Source organism: Apodemus sylvaticus, chromosome 19 (genome assembly GCF_947179515.1).
Source record: "Apodemus sylvaticus chromosome 19, mApoSyl1.1, whole genome shotgun sequence".
NCBI classification, from domain to species: domain Eukaryota; kingdom Metazoa; phylum Chordata; class Mammalia; order Rodentia; family Muridae; genus Apodemus; species Apodemus sylvaticus.
The window spans coordinates 48,406,114-48,428,967 of NC_067490.1; the positions used below are offsets into that span (position 1 = coordinate 48,406,114).

At 45.6% G+C, this 22,854-nt stretch overlaps 1 protein-coding gene and 1 non-coding gene across 2 annotated transcripts; both read right to left on the minus strand.

Moving 5' to 3' along the window:
* Positions 1 to 11,362: 11,362 nt before the first annotated feature.
* On the minus strand, positions 11,363 to 22,062 carry LOC127669219 (adhesive plaque matrix protein-like). The gene is made up of 5 exons (XM_052163095.1): positions 22,017 to 22,062; positions 21,599 to 21,728; positions 18,201 to 18,294; positions 14,608 to 14,716; positions 11,363 to 13,941 (listed from the first exon to the last, which is right to left on the minus strand). The coding sequence occupies exons 1-5, from the start codon at positions 22,060 to 22,062 to the stop codon at positions 11,363 to 11,365; spliced, it is 2,958 nt and encodes a 985-aa protein (XP_052019055.1).
* Positions 22,063 to 22,502: 440 nt separating this feature from the next.
* On the minus strand, positions 22,503 to 22,634 carry LOC127670265 (small nucleolar RNA SNORA17). Its single transcript, XR_007974507.1, has one exon. It is a non-coding gene; the product is annotated as a small nucleolar RNA SNORA17 (small nucleolar RNA).
* Between the last annotated feature and the right edge of the window lie 220 nt (positions 22,635 to 22,854).

Below are 22,854 nucleotides of genomic sequence, written 5' to 3' on the forward strand. Positions count from 1 at the left end.
GAATTTTTATAACAGCTTTTCTGACTTTGGTCAGCCCATGAGCTAACTAGAGAGCTTTTAGAATTTTTACTAGCAGGGAGAGAGTGTAAGACCCAAAAAAAACTGAAGGCAACCCAGCGCCCCACGCCCCGGAAAGCGACACCCATATCATTCACAAGAACAGTCTTGATGCAATAGCAAGAGGATTTTTATTCCAGAACTCTGGGTTCCACAGCTGTACACTGCGCAGGGGTAGAGGACTGTGGACCCCGTGCAACTGAAGTCAGGGGTATTTAAAGGGGAAAAAATCACAAGGCAAGGGGTGGAGGACAAAACATGCACGGAATGGGGAAGTACAGAATGAGGAAGTCAGGCAATAGTTTATGCCTTAAGGAAGGTTAGAGATTATCTGGAGCAAACGTCCTTGGGGCATTGTATAGTTAAACATTGGAACTAGAACAGGGTGGGCTATATTTCTCTCAAGCTGAAAGCAGAAAAACAAATTACTCTGTGCTGGGCTAGTTTTTTAGGGGTCTAAAAACATTGAGTTGGGGGGTCTCTCAAGAGCTGTCTCAACCAGAGAGAGCTATTTTGAATAGAAAGCTAGCTGTCGTCTGAAACAGAGAGGTTTTTTTAAGAATATCAAGAAAAGGTTATGCCAAGCAAAACAGAGAAAGAGAGAGACAGTGAGAGAGAGAGAGAGAGAGAGACAGAGACAGAGACAGAGACAGAGAGATAGAGCGAGAGACAGAGAGAGACAGAGAGAGACAGAGAGACAGAGAAAGAGAGCACAATCTGAAAAGTTATCTCAAGAAAACTACAGAGCCAAGAGCCATCTACAGAAAGCTGTTGTCAAGGGCACTACCTTGAGCAGAACACAGGCCACTAGCTTGAACTCTGATTTGACTTTAAGGCATTTGTTTTAGCAGCTCCCAGACACCTGTTCTCTCAGGAACCTGAGCCTGGCCAAGTCTTGTCCTTGGCAAATCAGCTGGGTAAAATAGCAAGTGTTGACCTCCTTAATTAGAAGTTTGAAATTGTGAAATTGGGAGTAAAGCAAGGGAAAACACCAGCACAATCAATGCCTTCCTAATATGGGGGATCAATTTACTTTCAACTTTTTCTTTTCAAGACAGGGTCTCTCTGTGTAGCCCTGGCTGTCCTGGAACTCACTCTGTAGACCAAGCTGGCCTTGAACTCAGAAATCTGCCTGCCTCTGCCTCCCATGTGCTCAGATTAAAGGCATGTACCACCACTGCCCAACCTCTCAACTTTGATAGTACCAAAAAGTTCATGCATTGAACATAGTGTTTAAAACACACCTAGAGACAAAAACAGAAATAGCACCCACAAAAAGAGTATGAAAATACATGAATCCCCACAGTTACACAGACATTTCTCTGCACCAACTTTGGGTGTGGCTTCCTCACCAAGCTAACCCAGCCTAACAGCATAGAGAAAATATCATGTACTGTGTGGATGCATCAGTTGTCAATTAAAAAAAAAACTAATGCCTACAGGAAAGAGCAGAATAGAAAGTGGGACATCCAGGAAGCAGAAAAAATTCTGGGATAGAGCAGGAAGATCCAGTCTCTTGGGAAGATGTGATGAGACATTGCACCAGTCATGTGACAAGATTTATATTGGAATAAATGGGTTCATTATGATCTAGCCAGAAGTGAGACTAGCTATGTCTTGGCCAAGGTATTTGAAAATATAGTTTGAATCTGAGTCATATATCTGAGAGCATGGGGTTGGGAGGAAGAACCAGATCATAACTTCTACAGCTATGTCCTCTATGAGCCAGGGTATAGTTGGCTGCAGGTGGGCTGCTATACTGCTGGGACCAATGGCAGGCCTATATGGTTTCCCCTGCCCTTCCTGTGGGGCAGGCTGAGTGTCCAGTCTCTGATAGGATAAGGAGGAAACCTGGTGATTCTGGTACTGTGCCACCCATGAGGCATGCTGGGGCCCTGAAGCAACTCTATAGCTCTGGCTGCTGCCCAGGCCATAGGCAAGTGCTGTACTTGATGGAATGTGGGGAGAACACTCAAACTCCAGACACTACCCCTTCTCGTGCACACAAGGCCAAAGACAGCTAAATGTTTCTGGTGACAGTTGCAGTCTCAGGCTCACACTGGCACAAACAAATACCACACCTGCTGCTGTTACCCTGTGCCCTTCATTTTGGTGTGTCTGTAACTGAAGACCGGATGCAACCACTGAACAGAAGAGTTTACTCATGGTTTCACTCCACTGTGGCAGGAGCTCTCGAGCAGTTGGTATCTTAGTTTGCTCCTGGTGGCTCTACATAAAGCACAGACAAGGGACCAGACAGGACGGGCCAGAAACAAACAGGTGTAGTGTTCAAAGGTTATACCTAGTGGCCCACTTTTCCCACCTACCTCCTAAGGGCTCCTCTGCCTTCAAATAGTGCCAGGAGTTAGGCACTGAGTGAGCCTTCAAGGTGCAATTTTCTCCTACCTACACAACTCCTGCTATCCCTCAAACCAGTACCTGCTGTCTGATTATCCACTGTGATAGGGGATCCTTTCTCTCCACAGCCTCTGGACCCGTATAGCTAAATGGTGGGAAGAAGAGTGATCTTTGGGCTTTGGGACACCCTTAACATATATATGCCAGTGTATTTTAACATTTGTAGAGAAGCATACTTGCCTGTGCTAGTACAACAATATTTACAATAACCAAGATGTTCATTAGCAAAAGTCTATCTACTAGATAAAGAAGGCTGGAGAAACAACTCAGTAGTACTTGCTGTCCAAGCACAAGGACACAGGTGCAGTCCCCTAGAGACCTTGTAACAAAGCTGAGCACAGCAGCACACATCGTAATCCTGGGGTTAGAGAGGAAGAGACAGGGGCATACCTGGGACTTGCTGAGCAGACTGTTTAATCAACAAACTCTATGTTCAGCAAGAGACTATCTAAAAAAATTAAGGTACAAGTGATTTTGGAAGACATCCAAAATTGACCTCTGGCCTCCACAAATGCATACACACATGCACCTTCCCACACATGTCCATCTGTACACACATAGATTACACAAATACATGCATACACAAAGATCAATGGATAGAGAAAATGTGTTCTTGATGTACAATGGGGCTTTATTGACCATAAAGAAACATCGAATCCTGCCATTTGCAGCAAAATGGATGAAGAGGACATATATGCCTTTACATGAACAAGTCCAGACTCAAAATATCATGGACCACATAATCTGTCATAGGACAAACTTAAAAGGTTGACCTGAGACTAGAAAAGTGGTTTCCAGAAATTGGGAGCTGTCAGTGTAACACTGGAGGCTAAACTGATTAATTCATGCTATATGCAGGTATGGAAATGTCACACTGAACCGTATTAATACTTACAATTTTAAAATTTCCGTAGATAGTGTAAGACTCAGGGGAGTCTTAACTTACTGGAGAGACCCCCTGAGTGAACCACGTGGAGATGGAAATCGATGGAAAAAGCAAGAGGAGTTTTATTTAATATCCAGCTTGTTGGGGTCACCCTGCACACAGAGAGAGAACGACCCCACGTGCTGGGCTGCATGGGCCTTGATACAGTCCTCAGGGCAGCCAATGTGATTGGCCTTTAAACTAATTGGTTGTTAGGCTAGGCCTTTCCTAGCAGCAGGGACCTCCCTGTAGTCTGAGGAATGTAATTCAGCCTCTCCCTTCTGGGAGGGGCAAGTGTTCCACGACCTTTCCAAAATTTCTGAGTTAACCCTTTCAATGGCACTGCCAGATCCAGCATGGCCTTGGTAGGGGTAGAATGGCATGGTTCCTGCCCCTGGAACCGAGAACAGGGCATGGGCCTCCACGAGTGTTATGGCTGCTGTAGACATAAGGTTTGCTTGTATATCTTACTTTAGATTCCTTCTTAAAGGAATGTACTCCCACATTAATGATTCCTTGATAATCAGAGACAGCATGAGTCCAGGAGGTGTAGCTAATGTCTCAGCAAAATGGTAAGTGCTGGGACCTCCAGGGCAGCACTAAAGTCTGTGGGAAAGAACTCTGAAAACATGAGTTTAAAAATATATAATTTTTCAACTATGCAAAATATAAGAATGTGATATTAATTATATGAGGGGCTTCGTGAATCTAGAGGAACAGAAGGTGCTGCACTGTGAGCCAACTTGTCAGAAAGTTACTAAGGAAGGAGATAGAGAGATTTAGAGAATGGTGATCACAGGATCCCACCCAGCTAAGTTCTTTGTTTATTCTTCTAAAGGCAGACAGATTCCTCAAGTCAAGGTCAGCATGAAAGAGAGAGAGAGCTCAGTTCCAAGCTCTGGCATGATAGAAATGGTAATTTCAGGGCGGGGTCCCACCAAGTTAGCTTATCATCTACGGTTAACAAAGAGTGTTGGCTGTTTCCAGAGAATCAAGGGTCTATGGTTACAAGATGCTGACTCATAGGATAACCAAAAGGGAACCTGGAGTAAATGACTTGACACGTAAAATAAAAGACTGGGCTGATGATCTGCAAGAGATGAGCTATCCAGAGAGAGAGAGAGAGAGAGAGAGAGAGAGAGAGAGAGAGAGAGAGAGAGAGAGCTGTCTGGGGGTCTCCAGAGAAATCAGAACAGAGAGAAAGCAATCTGGAAAGCTGTCTCAAGCAGAACGTAGGCTGCCAGCTTGGACCCACAATTTGACTTCGAGTCCTTTGTTGCATCACTCTCAAACACCCCTTCTCTAGGAACTCCTCTCTAAGCCAAGCCTGGTTCTATTCCTCAGGAAGACTAAGGAATTGTCATAGCAAGCAGACACCTGCAACATTGCTAAAGGCAGTGCTGACAGAGGCATATGCAAAGGCAAAGAGCGTTTGTTTATTCAGCTGGATTTTCTGCAAGTGGGGGTTTCTCTGTTTGGGAATGGAGACCTGTGGTGGACTCAGGGACCCAGCTTTTATTGTCACTGAGGGGAATTCCTTTTACCTTCATCCATTAGCTTTAACTCTAGAAGTCTGACTGATTGTACAACTGGTTAGGCTCTGGAGACTCCTCGGGGTTGCTTACTCATTCTAGCTACCTAGTCTTACTTCGGGCCAGATGTCAAGGTGTCCTCAGACTGGCTGACCACAGGTTCCTGGATCGTGTTCTCATTTCTAGGAAACAGAAACTTTAGGCCTAGTCCCTCAAACTGCCAGTTTGCAGCCTGTCATGGAGTTAGCTTGGCTCTGGCTAACTCTGTCTTCTCATTACAAAATCTGAACAAACAACCCATACAGTTACTACACTGGCTGTAGAGGAATTTTGGTACAGCTACATGCCTTCTCTGGCAAGGGATCACATCCAAAGACCTCCTAGGTCTATGTGATCCAGCTTCAATGCAGAGACATGCCCTGGATTGCAGTGTGATTTGACTGGAATACAGGCACGCCCTTGGTACACACCTTTAGTCCCAAACAACGAAAGTAAAATTTACAGAAGGAAACAGCCATGTTATAACGTGACTAATTGAGGTGCAGACAAAGTGATGAGTCAGAGAAAGATAGGATACATAGATTGGCTACACCCAACTCACATGAGAATGGCACAGGAAAGAGAGGTGACTTAAGAGAGCAGTGCAAGGAAAGAAAGAGAGAGGAGGAAGTTTTACTGGGATAGTTAGTTATACAGGGACAGGTGAAGACAGAATGAGCCAGAGGATGAGACAGAAGATGAGGCCAGGCAGAGCAATTCAGTGAGAAGCCAAGAGAAGCCAGTTTGAATCAGTCAGCTTGAAGAGGAGTTTGAGCCAGACAGCTGAGTTGAACTAGCCAGCTAGAGTTCAGAAAGATCTAGAAAGGGTGAGCTTATTCAGCAGTAAGTCTCAGAGGCAACAATTACATCTGGGAATAAAATGCAATCTGCTCCGTACTTCTGACAATTGTTGACAGCCAGGGAAACTCAGGCTAGACTAAGTAGCACCTTTGTAAGTACCTTTACAATCTTCTGTGTATCTCTACCAATTTTAAAAGTAAATGTTAATTTTTAAAAGGAGGAAGTCTGATGATTTAGAAAATGAAATCTTTAAAAATCAAGTACTATGGTCCACACCTGCAATCCTAGTAGCTTGGCATGATGAAGCAGAGGATGGTAGAAACCAACTGTTTGCAGCTAGCCTGGGAAACAAGCAAAAACCCACCTCTAAAATAAAATAAAGGAAAATGTAGATGTGTGACTCTGATCTCTAGGCCCTGACTTGAAGGATTCACTTTTCTGTGCTGGTTTCTAGGTAAGAGTTTTTAAATTTGATGCCTTATCATTTGCAGTAATTCATTTAAATTTGATTTTTAAGTTCTGAGTCTGTTTTCCTAAGTTTTTGGTTTATATAATGAAAGTGATGAGAGATAGCATATGAAAAAAAACAACCTCAGGCAATGCTGAGCAGGACATCTTAGGTGTGGGAAGTGGTCTCAGGAGTTTGTGCTGTGGTTTGGTTATGACACTAATGTGTAGAAGACTGGTCTCAGTGTAGAAATACTAGAAGGTAGTAGAGCCAGCCTTAAAAAAGGACAGGACCTAGTGGGATAACCAGGTCACAGGGCATTACACTCGAAAGGGATTAATGCTGGTCACACAGGGTGAGAGTGGTCATAGATTGTTATAAAATGCAGTCCTGGTCCCTGCACCTGCTTGACTTTATATCTTACTTTACCATTTCTCCTGGCACGCACTATTTTTATTATTTATTTATTTAACACATTTCGGTGTTTTGCCCACACATAAGTCTGTGCACCACATGCATGCATGGCTCTTGTGGAGTTCAAAGAGACCTGGTTACCCTGAAACTGGAGAGTTACCCATATAAGTATTGTGAGCTCCCATATAAGTGTTGGGAACTGAACTTGGTGGTCCTCTAGAAGAGCATCGCGTGCTCTTAACTGCTGAGCTATTTCTCCAGACCTTCTGTGTCGCCATCCATCCATCATGTCCTGATACAGCTAGAGGCCCTCAACAGCACCAAGCAGATGGTGATACCAGCTCTTAAATCTCCGAACTGTGGATTAAGTGCACTTTTCTGTCAAAGCAACATAAAATGAGTTAAACAACTGGGCTGTTATTGACACACTAAACCTTCAACAGTGTTAAGCAAACTGGCTGTCCATATGTTTCTTTTTAATTTCATTGATTTGAATGTGTCTGATGTTTTGCCTGTGTGATTGTTTATGCATCACATGTGTGCAGTGCCCTGGGAGGCCAGAAGAGGGTGTTAGATGCCCTAGGACTACAGTTGCAAATGGTCGAGAGTCTAAGTGTGATGTCTGCAATCAAGCCTGGGTCCTCTGGAAGAGCAGCCAGTACTGTTAGCCAACTGAGCCACCTCTCCAGCCCCTGTGCATACTTCCCATAGAAAGTCTAAACAGACCAGCCTTTGAGCACATCCCTCATTGTACTGGCTGGTTTTGTGTGTCAACTTGACACAGGCTGGAGTTATCACAGAGAAAGGAGTTTCAGTTGGGGAAGTGCCTCCATGGGATCCAACTGTGAGGCATTTTCTCAATTAGTGGTCAGGGTGGAGGGCCCCTTGTGGGTGGTACCATCTCTGGGCTGATAGTCTTGGGTTCTATAAGAGAGCAGACTGAGCAAGCCAGGGGAAGCAAGCCAGTAAGGAACATCCCTCCATGGCCTCTGCATCAGCTTCTGCTTCCTGACCTACTTGAGTTCCAGTCCTGACTTCCTTTTGTGATGAACAGCAATGCAGAACTGTAAGCAGAAGAAACCCTTTCCTCCCCAACTTGCTTCTTGGTCATGATGTTTGTGCAGGAATAGAAACTCTGACTAAGACACTCATTAATTTGACTTTAGAGCAGCCATCTTGTCTACCCGGAACTTAAATCTTCCAGATAACATTGCTGTTTTGTAAGAAGGGCTCCCAGAACTGTTACAAAGCCTTGTCAGGGAATCATTGGCTCCTATGTGGGGCACGTAGCTCTTTATCTTTCACAGTGTCATCAAAGGTAAATGGGGGAGAAACCCAGCAAGTGGCAAGGGAAGAGAAGTGGGAAAATGTCAAACTAGCACTAAGAACAGTCAAAAGGGGCTTATTGTGTTTCCACCTTGGACAACTTCACACTTGAATTTATCTTCTATGGACAGGAGACAGCATGCAATTTCTCAAGGACACAAATGAAAAGCCACAGTGTTTCACGTTGTTTCCTTAGGAAATGAATCCCAACACACCATGCCTAAGTATGAGAGGAACAAAGACGGAGGTGTGCTCCCGCTTTTAGCCCAAGGAAGTGAATATAGTGACTAACAGGAGTGCGGGAGGGAGGGAAGAAGGGAGGGAGGGTAGGAGGGAGGGGAGGAGGGAGGAGGGCAGGAGCGAGGGAGGGATGGAGGAAGAGAAGGAGGGAGGAAGGGGAGGGAAAGAGGGAGAGCAGGAGAAAGGGAGGGAGAGAGAAGGAGGAAGGAGAGAGGGGGAAGGAGAGACAGGGGAAGAGAGAAGAGAGAGACAGAGAGAAAGACAGAGAGAGACAGAGAGAGGTATAAATGACAGTCCTGACTGTCAGAAATTTATGAACTAATCTGAAATAACACACTAGAGAAATCCAGAACAATGCACATCCAAGGGGAAAAACAGTTCTGAAATTTAGGCAGAGGAGAGAGGGAATTTAATACCTTCCTTACCTGAAGGCTGTTTCCACTCACTCTCCAGCATGGAGACAGTGTCCAGGCTCTGCAGAAATCCTCACTATAGAAGCTGTGGTCACAGGTGCCTCCCTGGGATGAGCCTCGACCTCACAGTGTCATTTGCAGTTGGCAGCCTTGGAATTCACTGGTTAGACAAGCCCCTGGAGACAGTGAAGAATAGGGAGCCGGAGGAGGAGGAGGAGCAGAGGCTCTGTCTGTGGCAGTGGCTCTGGTCCTAAGAGCTATGGCTGCACAGTCCACGGAGGAGCGGGCGGGCGGGTAGGCGGACAGACGGATGGACGGATGGACAGCAGAGTGGAGCATCTTCTCTGGCCACAGGCTGGAGAGCTGGGCTCAGCCCTGGGGGCAGTGTCCTCCCTCCATGGACCAACTTTGTGCTGTAACTTTGGATGTTTAGGACCCAGATGAACTGGGCTATCTTTCTGTATTTCTGTTCAAATTGAGAGGCGCTAGCTTACTTTTCCTATAAAAGCCTTCGAGCCGATTCAGGAATGGTTGTCAGCAATGGAGGCCTGAGAGAAACAGGGAGTGATCCGGGGCCGGTACCACGACTCAGTAGAGGTAAAGGCACTGAAAATCCAGCTAGAAGTGAAATTTGGCTGACACTAGGTGGTGGGGTTGTCCTGTGCATTGTGGAATGTTTAGCAACATCCCTGGCTTTGTCCCTAAATTCCAAAATTACCCCTCCCGCCCCCACACGGTGATGATAGCCAGTAATGTCAGTGTGCCCCCTGGTTCAAACCTACTGCTGGGAAGACTATAAGTAAACAGGTGATCCCCAGGACTCTGGGGTGTGTAGCTTGGCAAAGGTTAACAACACTCCTGTGCTAGTCTGAGGAACAGTGAGACCCAGAGACTCCACTTACCTTGGCTAAACTCTTTTACCTCCCACTGTACAGAGCCATAAGAGCCAAAGGCCTATTTCTCGCCTGGCCCCGGCTCCCTACACAGTGGAGTCTGTGAGTGAAGGAACAGGAGGGCACTGAGCACTGCAGTGCAGATGTCTCTTTGGAAGGCCCGCAATGAGCACACATGCACAGTCAGTGTCTGCTGGTGTCTGGACACTCGCTTCGACCTCAGGACGTTTTAAAGGGCTGCCCCAGCCTCTCATCTCTCTGTGGGTTCAGCTAAGGCCATGCTTGATTGCATTGCAACTAGATATGGGCTGGAGAGTGAGCTCTCCAAAGGAGGAGGGAAACCGATTTAAAACATTTATCACTTTCTGCAGGTTCCCAAGCCTGATGAGGGATGGTAGAGTGCTGCCTGTCCCCGGGACAGCACTCAAAACAGCTCTCAGGAAACATTGCAAGAGTGGAGCAACTCCCTACCCAAATAAGGTTTGGGCCAACTCAACTCCATAGAGACAAAGGCCATCACAAACCATCACAAAGGTGGTTAGGCTTCTGTTTCCCCAACAGAGAACTGGCTTCTCTAAAATCACGTGATCGGCAATCTGCTAATGTAGCTGATATTCTTGGCAGCCTCCTGCCCCCGCTATAGCACTTCCTCCTGTGTCCCACCCTCCCACCCCAATCTGAGTTATAAAAACTAGCCCTACGATTTCAACAAATGGGCTGTCCTCTGACAGAGTCTCTCGGTCGTTTATACCCACCATGCCAACTGCCTCCAGAGACGCTGATCCCCAGTTCTTACACATCCTGAGACCGCCAACACACAATGGCTGACTGGATGGAGGACCCACTTTCCATACATGCTAGCTCTATGCACCATGTACTGAATCTTTCCCTCAGCTCCTGTCCACTTTCTTCCCTTCTATCGGATTCTGTTCAAGCATGGCCTAATGAAATCCCTGCTTTCCAATCTCTGTCTCAGGGTTGGCTTCTAACGGATCCAACCAGCAATGCACATCAACTCAAAGAAATGGTTAAGTGGCAAGAGAGGAGACTCTCCAAAGTGTGTATATGATGTTTTTGCTGGGGCAACCCTTGTTTGGCATTCCAAATGTTCAGAATCCACCAGCGATGACAGCAAAACAGTGAAGCGTTTAAAGAAGACTCTAGTGAGATTGAGATTCCTAAAACCTTTTAGGAAGGTTTTCTGGAAGCAGAGCACAGAATAAACCAAAGCACCAAGAGGTTGGTCTGTTGTGAGAAATATTAAAAATGAACCCACCAACTCTCCACGCTCCTGCTTCTCTCAAGCCACTAACTCTCTGGCCCCGCTGGGCCACAGGGCTCCCACCAGGTGCTCTTAACTCAGAAGTCTCTCAGCCTGGCACCTCTCCTGCAGGAGCCCCCAGTTCCTCTTGCCACCATGCAACCACCCCACAGCCATCTCAACACCTAATGACCTGGCAGAATTAAACTCTTAAAGCTTATAGTTAACCCACCAGATTTATGTATCAATAAAGTCTCAATTTACAAGATGCCAATACATAATTTCAGAGCCAATTGAAAATGGTAAAAGCTTTATCCCAATTATTCTAACCTTATGATATCATAACTGTAGCTGATTCCAGCCACGCTAGTTCATGCCCCCTCCATTCTCCTCCCTCTTTTCTCCTGAGATGTTCTCTGTCCCTGCAACTCTTAGCTCTGCCTCCCCTTTCCCTGTCTAATCACAGGCCTTCTCTGCACTAATGTAATTGGACAGGGAAAACAATGCAACAATGATCCATCTGGAACTCAGTACCCTGGGAAGATGTGGTGGCTAGTAAAGACACGGGGCGGTGGGAGAGAGGGTTGACACAGGGCTATAGGGGACACAGAGAGTTGGACACAGGGATGCAGGACAGAAGATAATTAGACACAGAGATGTAGGAGAGATGGTAGTTAGATACAAGGCTGCAGGAGATATGGTAGTTAGACATAGGGTTGTAGGAGAGATGGTAGTTAGACATAGGGTTGTAGAAGAGATGGTAGTTAGACATAGGGTTGTAGGAGAGACGGTAGTTAGACATAGGGTTGTAGGAGAGATGGTAGTTAGACATAGGGTTGTAGGAGAGATGGTAGTTAGACATAAGGTTGTAGGAGAGATGGTAGTTAGACATAGGGTTGTAGGAGAGATGGTAGTTAGGGTTGTAGGAGAGATGGTAGTTAGACACAGGGCTGCAGGAGATATGGTAGTTAGACATAGGGTTGTAGGAGAGATGGTAGTTAAACATAGGGTTGTAGGAGAGATGGTAGTTAGACATAGGGTTGTAGGAGAGATGGTAGTTAGACATAGGGTTGTAGGAGAGATGGTAGTTAGACATAGGGTTGTAGGAGAGATGGTAGTTAGGGTTGTAGGAGAGATGGTAGTTAGACACAGGGCTGCAGGAGATATGGTAGTTAGACATAGGGTTGTAGGAGAGATGGTAGTTAGACATAGGGTTGTAGGAGAGACGGTAGTTAGACATAGGGTTGTAGGAGAGATGGTAGTTAGACATAGGGTTGTAGGAGAGATGGTAGTTAGACATAGAGTTGTAGGAGAGATGGTAGTTAGGGTTGTAGGAGAGATGGTAGTTAGACACAGGGCTGCAGGAGATATGGTAGTTAGACATAGGGCTGCAGGAGATATGGTAGTTAGACATAGGCTTGTAGGAGATATGGTAGTTAGACATAGGGTTGTAGGAGAGATGGTAGTTAGACATAGAGTTGTAGGAGAGATGGTAGTTAGGGTTGTAGGAGAGATGGTAGTTAGACATAGGGTTGTAGGAGAGATGGTAGTTAGATATAGGGTTGTAGGAGAGATGGTAGTTAGACATAAGGTTGTAGGAGAGATGGTAGTTAGACATAGGGTTGTAGGAGAGATGGTAGTTAGGGTTGTAGGAGAGATGGTAGTTAGACACAGGGCTGCAGGAGATATGGTAGTTAGACATAGGGTTGTAGGAGAGATGGTAGTTAGACATAGGGTTGTAGGAGAGATGGTAGTTAGACATAGGGTTGTAGGAGAGATGGTAGTTAGGGTTGTAGGAGAGATGGTAGTTAGACACAGGGCTGCAGGAGATATGGTAGTTAGACATAGGGTTGTAGGAGAGATGGTAGTTAGACATAGGGTTGTAGGAGAGATGGTAGTTAGACATAGGGTTGTAGGAGAGATGGTAGTTAGACATAGGGTTGTAGGAGAGATGGTAGTTAGACATAGAGTTGTAGGAGAGATGGTAGTTAGGGTTGTAGGAGAGATGGTAGTTAGACACAGGGCTGCAGGAGACATGGTAGTTAGACATAGGGCTGCAGGAGATATGGTAGTTAGACATAGGCTTGTAGGAGAGATGGTAGTTAGACACAGGGCTGCAGGAGATATGGTAGTTAGACATAGGGTTGTAGGAGAGATGGTAGTTAGACATAGGGTTGTAGGAGAGATGGTAGTTAGACATAGGGTTGTAGGAGAGATGGTAGTTAGACATAGGGTTGTAGGAGAGATGGTAGTTAGACATAGAGTTGTAGGAGAGATGGTAGTTAGGGTTGTAGGAGAGATGGTAGTTAGACACAGGGCTGCAGGAGACATGGTAGTTAGACATAGGGCTGCAGGAGATATGGTAGTTAGACATAGGCTTGTAGGAGAGATGGTAGTTAGACACAGGGCTGCAGGAGATATGGTAGTTAGACATAGGGTTGTAGGAGAGATGGTAGTTAGACATAGGGTTGTAGGAGAGATGGTAGTTAGACATAGGGTTGTAGGAGAGATGGTAGTTAGACATAGGGTTGTAGGAGAGATGGTAGTTAGACATAGAGTTGTAGGAGAGATGGTAGTTAGGGTTGTAGGAGAGATGGTAGTTAGACACAGGGCTGCAGGAGACATGGTAGTTAGACATAGGGCTGCAGGAGATATGGTAGTTAGACATAGGCTTGTAGGAGAGATGGTAGTTAGACACAGGGCTGCAGGAGATATGGTAGTTAGACATAGGGTTGTAGGAGAGATGGTAGTTAGACATAGGGTTGTAGGAGAGATGGTAGTTAGACATAGGGTTGTAGGAGAGATGGTAGTTAGACATAGGGTTGTAGGAGAGATGGTAGTTAGACATAGAGTTGTAGGAGAGATGGTAGTTAGGGTTGTAGGAGAGATGGTAGTTAGACACAGGGCTGCAGGAGATATGGTAGTTAGACATAGGGCTGCAGGAGATATGGTAGTTAGACATAGGCTTGTAGGAGAGATGGTAGTTAGACACAGGGCTGCAGGAGATATGGTAGTTAGACATAGGGTTGTAGGAGAGATGGTAGTTAGACATAGGCTTGTAGGAGGGATGGTAGTTAGACATAGGGTTGTAGGAGAGATGGTAGTTAGACATAGGGTTGTAGGAGAGATGGTAGTTAGACATAGGGTTGTAGGAGATGGTAGTTAGACACAGGGCTGCAGGAGAGACAGTTAGATAGAAAAGGCTTCAGGAGAGGAAAGAGCCCAGAATTGAGATTCCTACTTGTTTGGGAGTCTGATTTTATTAGTGCATGACAGAGAAGATGGGTTTTGATGATGACGGTCTGAAAACATAGACCTTTAACTGAGAAAAGCATCAGGGATGAATTTATGTGAATATGGTACATCATGGTACTTACACCCTGAACAACTCTAAAGCAAAGCTATATAAACACACACATCACAAGAGGACAAAAAAGATGAACCTTTTAGTTGAAGGGGATAGCAAGAGGCACATTTAATGTGCCAAAGGGAAGCTAACCAAAAGCGACAGAGTGGGCGCTGAATCTGCCTGATCTTGCCAGCACAAAGCAGAGGGAAATGACTGCGGTTTTTATCACCGTGGTTTCTTTCTATTCTTGCTCTCAGGCCAGTTGGCCCAGGGACTACCATTATTAAACAGAGCTCTTGGGTACTGCGGATTGGCCCATTTGAAGGAAACTCATGCAAAGGGCAGAGAGCACAATGCATTTGTGTCTCCTGTTGGCCATTGAGGTTTTATGGTTGGTAGCTGGGGAATGAATGAGGCACAGACCCAGGACAAGGCTCAAACATGCTGGGGAGGGGAGGGTTATAAACAGTCTGCCAGCTGGTGGTGCTCACCAGTAATCCCAGCACTGAGGAAGCTGAGACATGGGGATCTGTGGGCTATCCTGGGCTTTATAGCAAGTTTCAGGCTAACATTAACCTGGATCTCATAGCAAGACCCTGCCTGGAACAAGAACATCAAAAATCAAAACAACGTAAACAACTTAACATGAGGCCTAAATGCAAGTCAAGGCACAAGTCTGAGGTAAAAAACAATAAAGCACAAAGTTTACTGGGACTGGACTCAACAGGAACCAGTGTCTTGGAGAATGACCTGCTGCCTGAAGTGAGCTCAGGGAAAATGTCTTCCAGGGTGAATCAGAAGCTTTAACGTGGAGAAAAGAAGGCTTAGAAGAAAGGCCCATGGAGAAACAAGATGGCAGAACAGAGTGTCAGGGCACGGTGAGAAGTGGAGCCAGAGAGGAAAGGCAGTGACAGGCATGGGGGTGGGGGACGAGAGCGCGGTGTGGGTGTGGGTGAGTAGGGCTGTCCTCCTGTCACTGGGGGCTCAGGCCACCACCTGCCTGTCCTGCCCCACCAGGCACTGTTCAAAGTGCCTGCAAATGACTGTTCTAATGCCCCTGTCTGTGAAATGGCAGCAGAAACCATAATCTTGAGGGAAAACAAAACAAAACAAAACCAAAAACTGACTGACAGCCTTCAAAAGCATGGCTTGGGGCAAAAGAGCTCAGCAATCTTTCTTTTTCCTTTTTTCTTTTTCTTTCATTTTTTTAATCTATCAGGGACAGGACTCCTTGCCATGCTCATTAACATAACCCAAAATGCAAAGGACTATGAGGGCATATTAATGATGCCATTATATAACTATACATAGTTACATATACATATTATATATATATATATAATCAATATATACCATCAATAATACTATTATGTAACTAAGGCAATATAACTAGAAATACATTGGCAGATTGCCTATACAAGAGATTATTAATAGTTCCTATTTTAACTCTAATGTAAAAGACATTTATGGTTACTTTGGACGTTATCATGTCTTCGGGGGATATATAGACAGACAGACAGACAGATAGATTCAGGATTTTTTGTTTGATTTTGTTTTTTGAGAGTGTGATGCCTAGTCAACGACTAGCCTCAAACTTGCTCTGTAGCTGAGGCTGACCTTGAACCCCTGGCCCTCTTTGCTCCGTGTCCTGAGTGCTGAGGTAAGCACACATCACCACACCAAGATCTCAGAAAAGAATCACATTTTTATAAACAAGTTTCTCTGGTCATCCTGTCTTAAGAGCATAAAAGTTTTGTTCATTGATTTTTATTTGCTTTGCAAATAAATCTCCCTCTCTAGCCTACCAGGGCAAATACCCATAGGTTTATCGGTGGATTAGCTGATAAATGAAATCAGGTTGTCTGTGCCATGAAGACGCTCTAGAGCTCCGTGATCACATGAGAAGGCAGGCTTGAAGGAATGAGTTCAGGAGGTCATCATAGTGGGCACTGCTCTCCTTCAAGATGAAGGAAAGAAATGAAATACTCTTAGACACCCACGGCAAACAGAAATGACCCTGTCTCCCAAATCTAAGTCTGGAGGAACGCCATGAGGAAAGCTATTGTTTTATTTTTGATTTCGAAAGAAATGGAAAGTAAGGTAGGCTGTGCATCACGTGAGAGAGAAAGGAACAGCTGTGAACAGGCAGCCTCATGGGCAGCCCATCGAGGAGAACTAGATGATTAATACACTACAAACGGGCTGGGACAGCATGATTTATCTCCATCTCAGAATGGAAACCCATGAAGCAGAAAATGAGGTTAAAATGAAAAATGTAGGAATCTTGACAAACAGCAGAATAATGGATAATCTATGTTCAAAGTAAGGACATAAATTAAGAGAAAGAACCAAAATTCTTCTTATAAAGAACTCAAGAATCTTCTAAAAGAAAAAAAACACAACTTCATAAGCAAGCAAGTGGAATTTAAACACCTCCTCAGAAAATGAAGTCTTTCTTAACACCATAGACCTACAAGGAAATAATCAATCCCCCCTACTGCTCAGTAAAATGACACTTTATTAGAAACAGAGGCAAGGCAGGAAACAGAAGCCACTAAGACTTTTTTTATGGGAGACAAGGGAGTTTTCAGCTTTCCAAGAAAATAGCTACACTTAGCCAGTGAATCATGGCAGAAATTCAATAAAAATAAACCAAGACCAAATTTGCAATTTATCAGTATTCTGATATCAATATTAAAGATCATATTAAAAGATTGCCTACCCAGAGCCAACATGGTATGTATGCATCTGCTAAGATCAATGACTATTTGCCATCACAAGATGCAAAAGCAGTTATCTAAAGCCACTTTGCACAAACAAAGCATACTTTAATCTTTCCCAAGGCCAGGAAGATGTGTCACAATTCTCATGATTCTAGACCATGGCATCTTCAAATCATCCTAGTGACCATGGATCATCTGCAACTCTAAGTGATGTCCTATTGATCAGGTTCCCAACTAATGATTGGTCATGAGAGTCTACCCCTGTGGTAGGTCAATAAATATCTCTATTCCTTTTCCATAGGAAGAAAGGGCTCAGAGTGACCAGCTATGAGAACGGCTGTCAAGAAAAAGATTAGCATGTGACCAGACTTCTGGTGGCCTTACTGAAAGAGAACAATGTTTCATGCTCTACAGTGTAACAGGAAGTACTGTTTTCTATAGCAGGGTGACAGAAGACATCTCCAACTGCCTAGTCCAATTTCTCAAGCCAAAGACCCACACCTCTGGAAAAAGTAGAGAGCTAAATTTCACTATGTTAATTCTATTTGCTAACTCAAACCTTTGTAAAAACCAAGAGCAGTGTTATATGTATATTTTATTTCTTTATGAGAAATGAGTATCTTTTAGATATAATTTTGTAATATAAAACTTCACTGACAGTATACAGTTAAAAGTATACAACAGAATGAATTTTATGTACCTATGTACATAAAATTGTATATATAGGTTAATCTACCTATATTAAAAAAAATTCATTTCCTGTCCTGCAGACAGGTTCTTGCTCTATATTGTCTCCAAACTTCCAGGCTCAACGTTCTGGTTGGAGGCAGAGATGAAGAGTTGTGGGAGTCTCTGTAAATACCATGGCCAGCAGAGTCTTAAGACAAGAAAGTTCAACATTACTCAGTAGCCAGTGTTGGTTCAAACTTTTAGTCTGAGACTGGGCAGTTTGTTGTAGTCATATTTAAACACAGCACGGTTAGGGAAAAAGTTTCCTGATGATAATTTTGTCCACCCTCTGTGAGCACCAAAGCTTTAGACATGTTTATGTTGAAGTTCTTTACAGAGTACATATGATCTCTCCCATAATGATGGGTTCTTATTGACTCAGAAGCAACACTCAAGGTAAGGGTCTAGGGAAAATGACCAAGACAGACATGAAAGTCTGGGGGGGACAGGAGTGGTGTGGCCCTACAGATAGCACAGAGGTTACCCAGGCTGTTGTAGAGTACATGCGGCATTGCCTGAAAGAAGAGGCTCTACCACCCGAGAAACAATGCTTAAGATAAAGTTCTAGAAGGAAGAGAAAGTCTGGTATGGTTGGCCCTACAGAAAGCACAGGTCACCATGCTATTAACTACCTCCACTCCCAGCTTCCTGCTTCTGCTGTTTAACATGGCTGCATCTTTAGTGATTCTCTGGGGATTATCTTGGAGCACAAGGACCTCGTGCCCTCTACAAAGAGTGAAGAGGAACCTGAAGACAAAGAGATACTCAGGGCCACTGGCAGATGGGACACAATTTATCTGGGTCTAGAGCATGCAGCCATGGTGCCAAGGACATTTTATAGATTGTCATACAAAGTGGTTTCTTTGTCAGAGCAAGTTACATATTGAGTTCTCTAACAGCCATGTTATTGCTCCTTCTTGGTTCCTTGACCAGGTAGCAGCCCTCTTAGCTAACTCACTTGCCATGTGCACATCAGCCTCATGAACTTGTTTGCACCCTTTATTCTCTTAGTACACCACTAAAGCTGACTTGCGACAAGTGTCTGTTAGTTTGCAATACCGAGGGATTGAAGCCAGGGTCTTGGGCCTGGTAGGCACATACGATACCACTGAGTTACAACTCCGGCCATTAACAAGCTCTTAGGTAAAGAAAATGGAACACAGTTCGGTTCCTGTATTAGTTAGGGTCCTCTAGAGTCACAGAATATAAGGAGTGTCTCTATATATTAAGGGAATTTATTGGAAGGACTTACACTTTGCAGTTCAACTAACCCAACAGTGGGTAGCTGTGAACTGGAAGTCCAAAAATCTAGATGTTGCTCAGTTCCATGAAATTAGGTGTCTCAGCTGCCTTTTGTATAAGCTGGAATCCTGAAGAAATAGGTTCCAATAGATATGGTGGCAAATAAGTGCAAGAAGCAAAGAAGAAGAGGAGGAGGAAGAGAGGAGAGGAGGAAGAGGAGGAGGAGAGGAGGAAAAGGAAGGGGGAGGAAGAGGAAGAGGAGGAGAAGGAAGGGGAGGAGGAGGAGGAGGAGGAAGAAGAGGAGGAGGAAGAAGAGGAGGAAGAGGAGGAGAAGAGGAGGAAAAGGAAGGGGGAGGAGGAGGAGGAAGAAGAGGAGGAGAAGGAAGGTGGAGGAGGAAGAAGAGGAGGAGAAGGAAGGGGGAGGAGGAGGAAGAGGAGGAAGAAGAGGAGGAAGAGGAGGAGAAGAGGAGGAAAAGGAAGGGGGAGGAGGAGGAAGAGGAGGAAAAAGAGGAGGAAGAGGAGGAGAAGAGGAGGAAAAGGAAGGGGGAGGAGGAGGAGAAAGAGGAGGAAGAAGAGGAGGAGAAGGAAGGTGGAGGAGGAAGAGGAGGAAGAAGAGGAGGAGAAGGAAGCAGAGAAGGAGGAGGAAGAGGAAGAGGAGGAGGAGGGAGAGGAGGGGGAAGGAGGAGAAGGAGGAGGAGACTTCCTTCTTCCATTGTCCTTATGTAGGCTTCCGGCAGAAGGTATGGCTCAGATTAAAAGTATGCACCCCCAGGCCTGGATCTAAGCTCTTCTTTACTTGGAACTTGCTCTGTCCCAGGCTGGCCTTGAACTCAGATCTGCCTGTCTCTGTCTCCTGGGACTAAAGCTGTGTACCATGCCTGGGCCGAAGCTTTTCATGGCCACTATCTCTCTAGATCCAGATCAAAAACATGTGTTTTCAGTCTCAAGATCTGGACCACAGGTGTGTCCTCCATTTCTGAATCATAGTTTAGTCCAGAAATAGTCGACACCTGGGAATAGCCATCACAGTCCCCAAAGACTTTTGTGCCCTTTACTAATACAATAAATTAGTTAGGTCTGTTTTTGAGTTCCAGAATCACACAAATCTACCCATTGTTTCATTGAATGTCTCTTGGTCAACAACAGGTGCATGAGAGTCATTCATCCAGGTCCACCTGGTTGTAATTTGTTAATTCTCACTGTTGTATAGTGTTCCATTGGTGATAGGTATCTTTTGTTTTCAATTTAAAAATCCTTTTGTTGGTTCTTCGTGAACTTCGCATCATGCACTCCAATCCCACCCATCTCCCCATCCCCTCCTACCCTTCCTCCACCTGTGCAACCTGTCTCCCCACAGAGGAAAAAAATCTCATTGTGGGAGCTATAGTGTGTCACACTGTGTCCCATAGTACACCCTTTTATTCACACTTCTTTGCTTGTAAACAGTCAAAGATGACCCAGACCAGTGGGAGGAAACTCAGCCTCAAGACTCCCTCCAGCCTCCCACTGCGAGGGCTGATACCCAAGCTACAGGGACACCACAAGAACTGGACAGTGACAAACCTGACCCCTCTAAAATATGATGGTCCAATCCTTTCACGTCACCAACACGACCTGGCCTGAGTTAGCTGAGTCATGAAGACATAGCCCTGTTACTAGCTCTTTCCATGAGTTTAGATATACTACCAGTCCCTCCATAACAAAGCCTGGGAGCTTCAGGAAACCCCTGGTTATCTCTGGGCCTTCTAGTTACCAGAGAAAGAGGGGAATGAGAAGCCAAACCTACTCCATCTTGGAACCAGCCTCCATCTTAGAAAAAGAAAAGGGAGAGGAAGAGGAAGAGGAAAAAGAAGAAGGAGGAGGAGGAGAAGGAGAAGGAGAAGAGAAGAAGAGAAGAAGAGAAGAAGAGAATAAGGAGGAGGAGGAGAAGAAGAAGAAGAAGAAGAAGAAGAAGAAGAAGAAGAAGAAGAAGAAGAAGAAGAAGAGGAGGAGGAGGAGGAGGAGGAGGAGGAGGAGGAGGAGGAGGAGGAGGAGGAGGAGAAGAAGAAGAGGAGGAGGAGAAGAGAAGAAGAAGAGGAGGAGGAGAAGAGAAGAAGAAGAGAAGGAGGAGGAGGAGGAGGAGGAGGAGGAGGAGGAGGAGGAGGAGGAGGAGGAGGAGGAGGAGGAGAAGGAGAAGGAGAAGGAGAAGGAGAAGGAGAAGGAGAAGGAGAAGGAGAAGGAGAAGGAGAAGGAGAAGGAGAAGGAGAAGGAGAAGGAGAAGGAGAAGGAGAAGGAGAAGGAGAAGGAGAAGGAGAAGGAGAAGGAGAAGGAGAAGGAGAAGGAGAAGGAGAAGGAGAAGGAGAAGGAGAAGGAGAAGGAGAAGGAGAAGGAGAAGAAGAAGAAGAAGAAGAAGAAGAAGAAGAAGAAGAAGAAGAAGAAGAAGAAGAAGAAGAAGAAGAAGAAGAAGAAAGGCAAGGAGTGAGGGAAACATCTCTTCCTCACCCAAGTCACCACACAGGAGGCAAGTGTCAGGGCCAGCCCCCCCATGCTCACACCCTCAGAGCTGCTTCACCTATGCCCCTGATACCAGGGTCAGCTCTACTGTGCTGCTCAGGCAAGGTGCAGGGCCTGCTCTCCCGAGTGCTACACCATGTAATGGAGAAGGCCAGCTCTCCTGATCTTATAACCCCAGGGCCAGGTCTCCTGCCTGGTACAGGTGGCAAGAAGGGAGGAGGGCATCTTTCCCTAGTCCATGCCACTGCACAGTAGACAAATGGCAGGGTCAGCTCTCCCTTCGAGGCTGGCTCACCTGAAGCTCTCACAACCAGAGCCAGCACTTACTTCTTGGGCAATGTGTGGGCCTCTCTTCTGACTACTGCAGCTGACTAGCGGGGAAGTCAGCTCTCCTGATTTCATGCCAGCAATTCTACGATGCCCAGCTGAGGGGTAGAACCAGTGCTGCACAGCACTCAGACGTCAACAAGTCCCTGGTGAGCAGCCCAGACCAGAGACATCTGCCTGGCCTTTGGAGGTAACAGAACCCTGCTGCTAGAGGAACATGGCCCCCAGTAGTAGCACAGGGGAAGACCCCACCGTAGTCCCAGGTGGCAACACCTGTTATTCACACCAGGCTGTTCCTTCCTACCCTCATGTCTCCAGTTCTGCCTCTCTTTGTTGTGCCCATATCCTGCCTGTTTCTCTTTCTCTTCTATTTTCCTACCACTTACTTGTTTCTCTTAGCGGCACCCGGTGACTCTGAGTGTCTGGGGTCATCTCGGGAGTGCTATGCCCAACTGTGCATTATGGCATCGGGCAGGGAACATCTCAGGCATGGTCTTCTCCCAAGGCCTGTGCAGGGTTGGACTGGAGGTCATTGTAAGCTAGCTCACTATCCAGGCTCCATGGCACCAGGCTGGTGATCATCTTGGGCTCTTCTCCCAAGCCTGACCACATGGCTGCATGTGACGGTCATCGTGTCAAACTCACTCCTACCGGGGCCCTTGGTCCCAGGCAGGTTTCTTGTCGTCTCTGACTTGCTCTCGCTGGGCTTCACAGGCCCAGGCAGAGGTCAACTCTTCTCCATCTTGTCTCCAGTCCTGGAAACCCATTCAAGGCCCACGCAGAGGCAGACTGATGGTTGTCTCAGCCTAGCTCCCTGTCCAGGCCTGCTGGAGAGGGACGGGAGGTTGTCTCAGGCCTGCTTTTATTCAGGAGACGTTAGGCTACTAACCATTCAGATGTTCACAGGGCAGAGCCCAGAGTGTAGACATAGCCCCTCCCCTCTCTGCCACCTGCTGATGTGCATGTGACACTGCAACCACACCTGGAATGCCTCTAGGGTCAGGGTTGTTTTCAATTTTTGACAGGAAAAAAAGTTGCTATATTTACTCTTTTGGTGGTCATGTGGGAGTCATTTTGCACTTATTTAGGTTCATTAGAAGTTTTTTGAGAACTCTGGAACTTAAAAGAATCTTTTGTTTTTGGAATGTATATCTCTCATGTGGTCGATACTTTGACAATATATTCTTCACATGTTTTAAGCACACATTAGTATTGTATCTAATG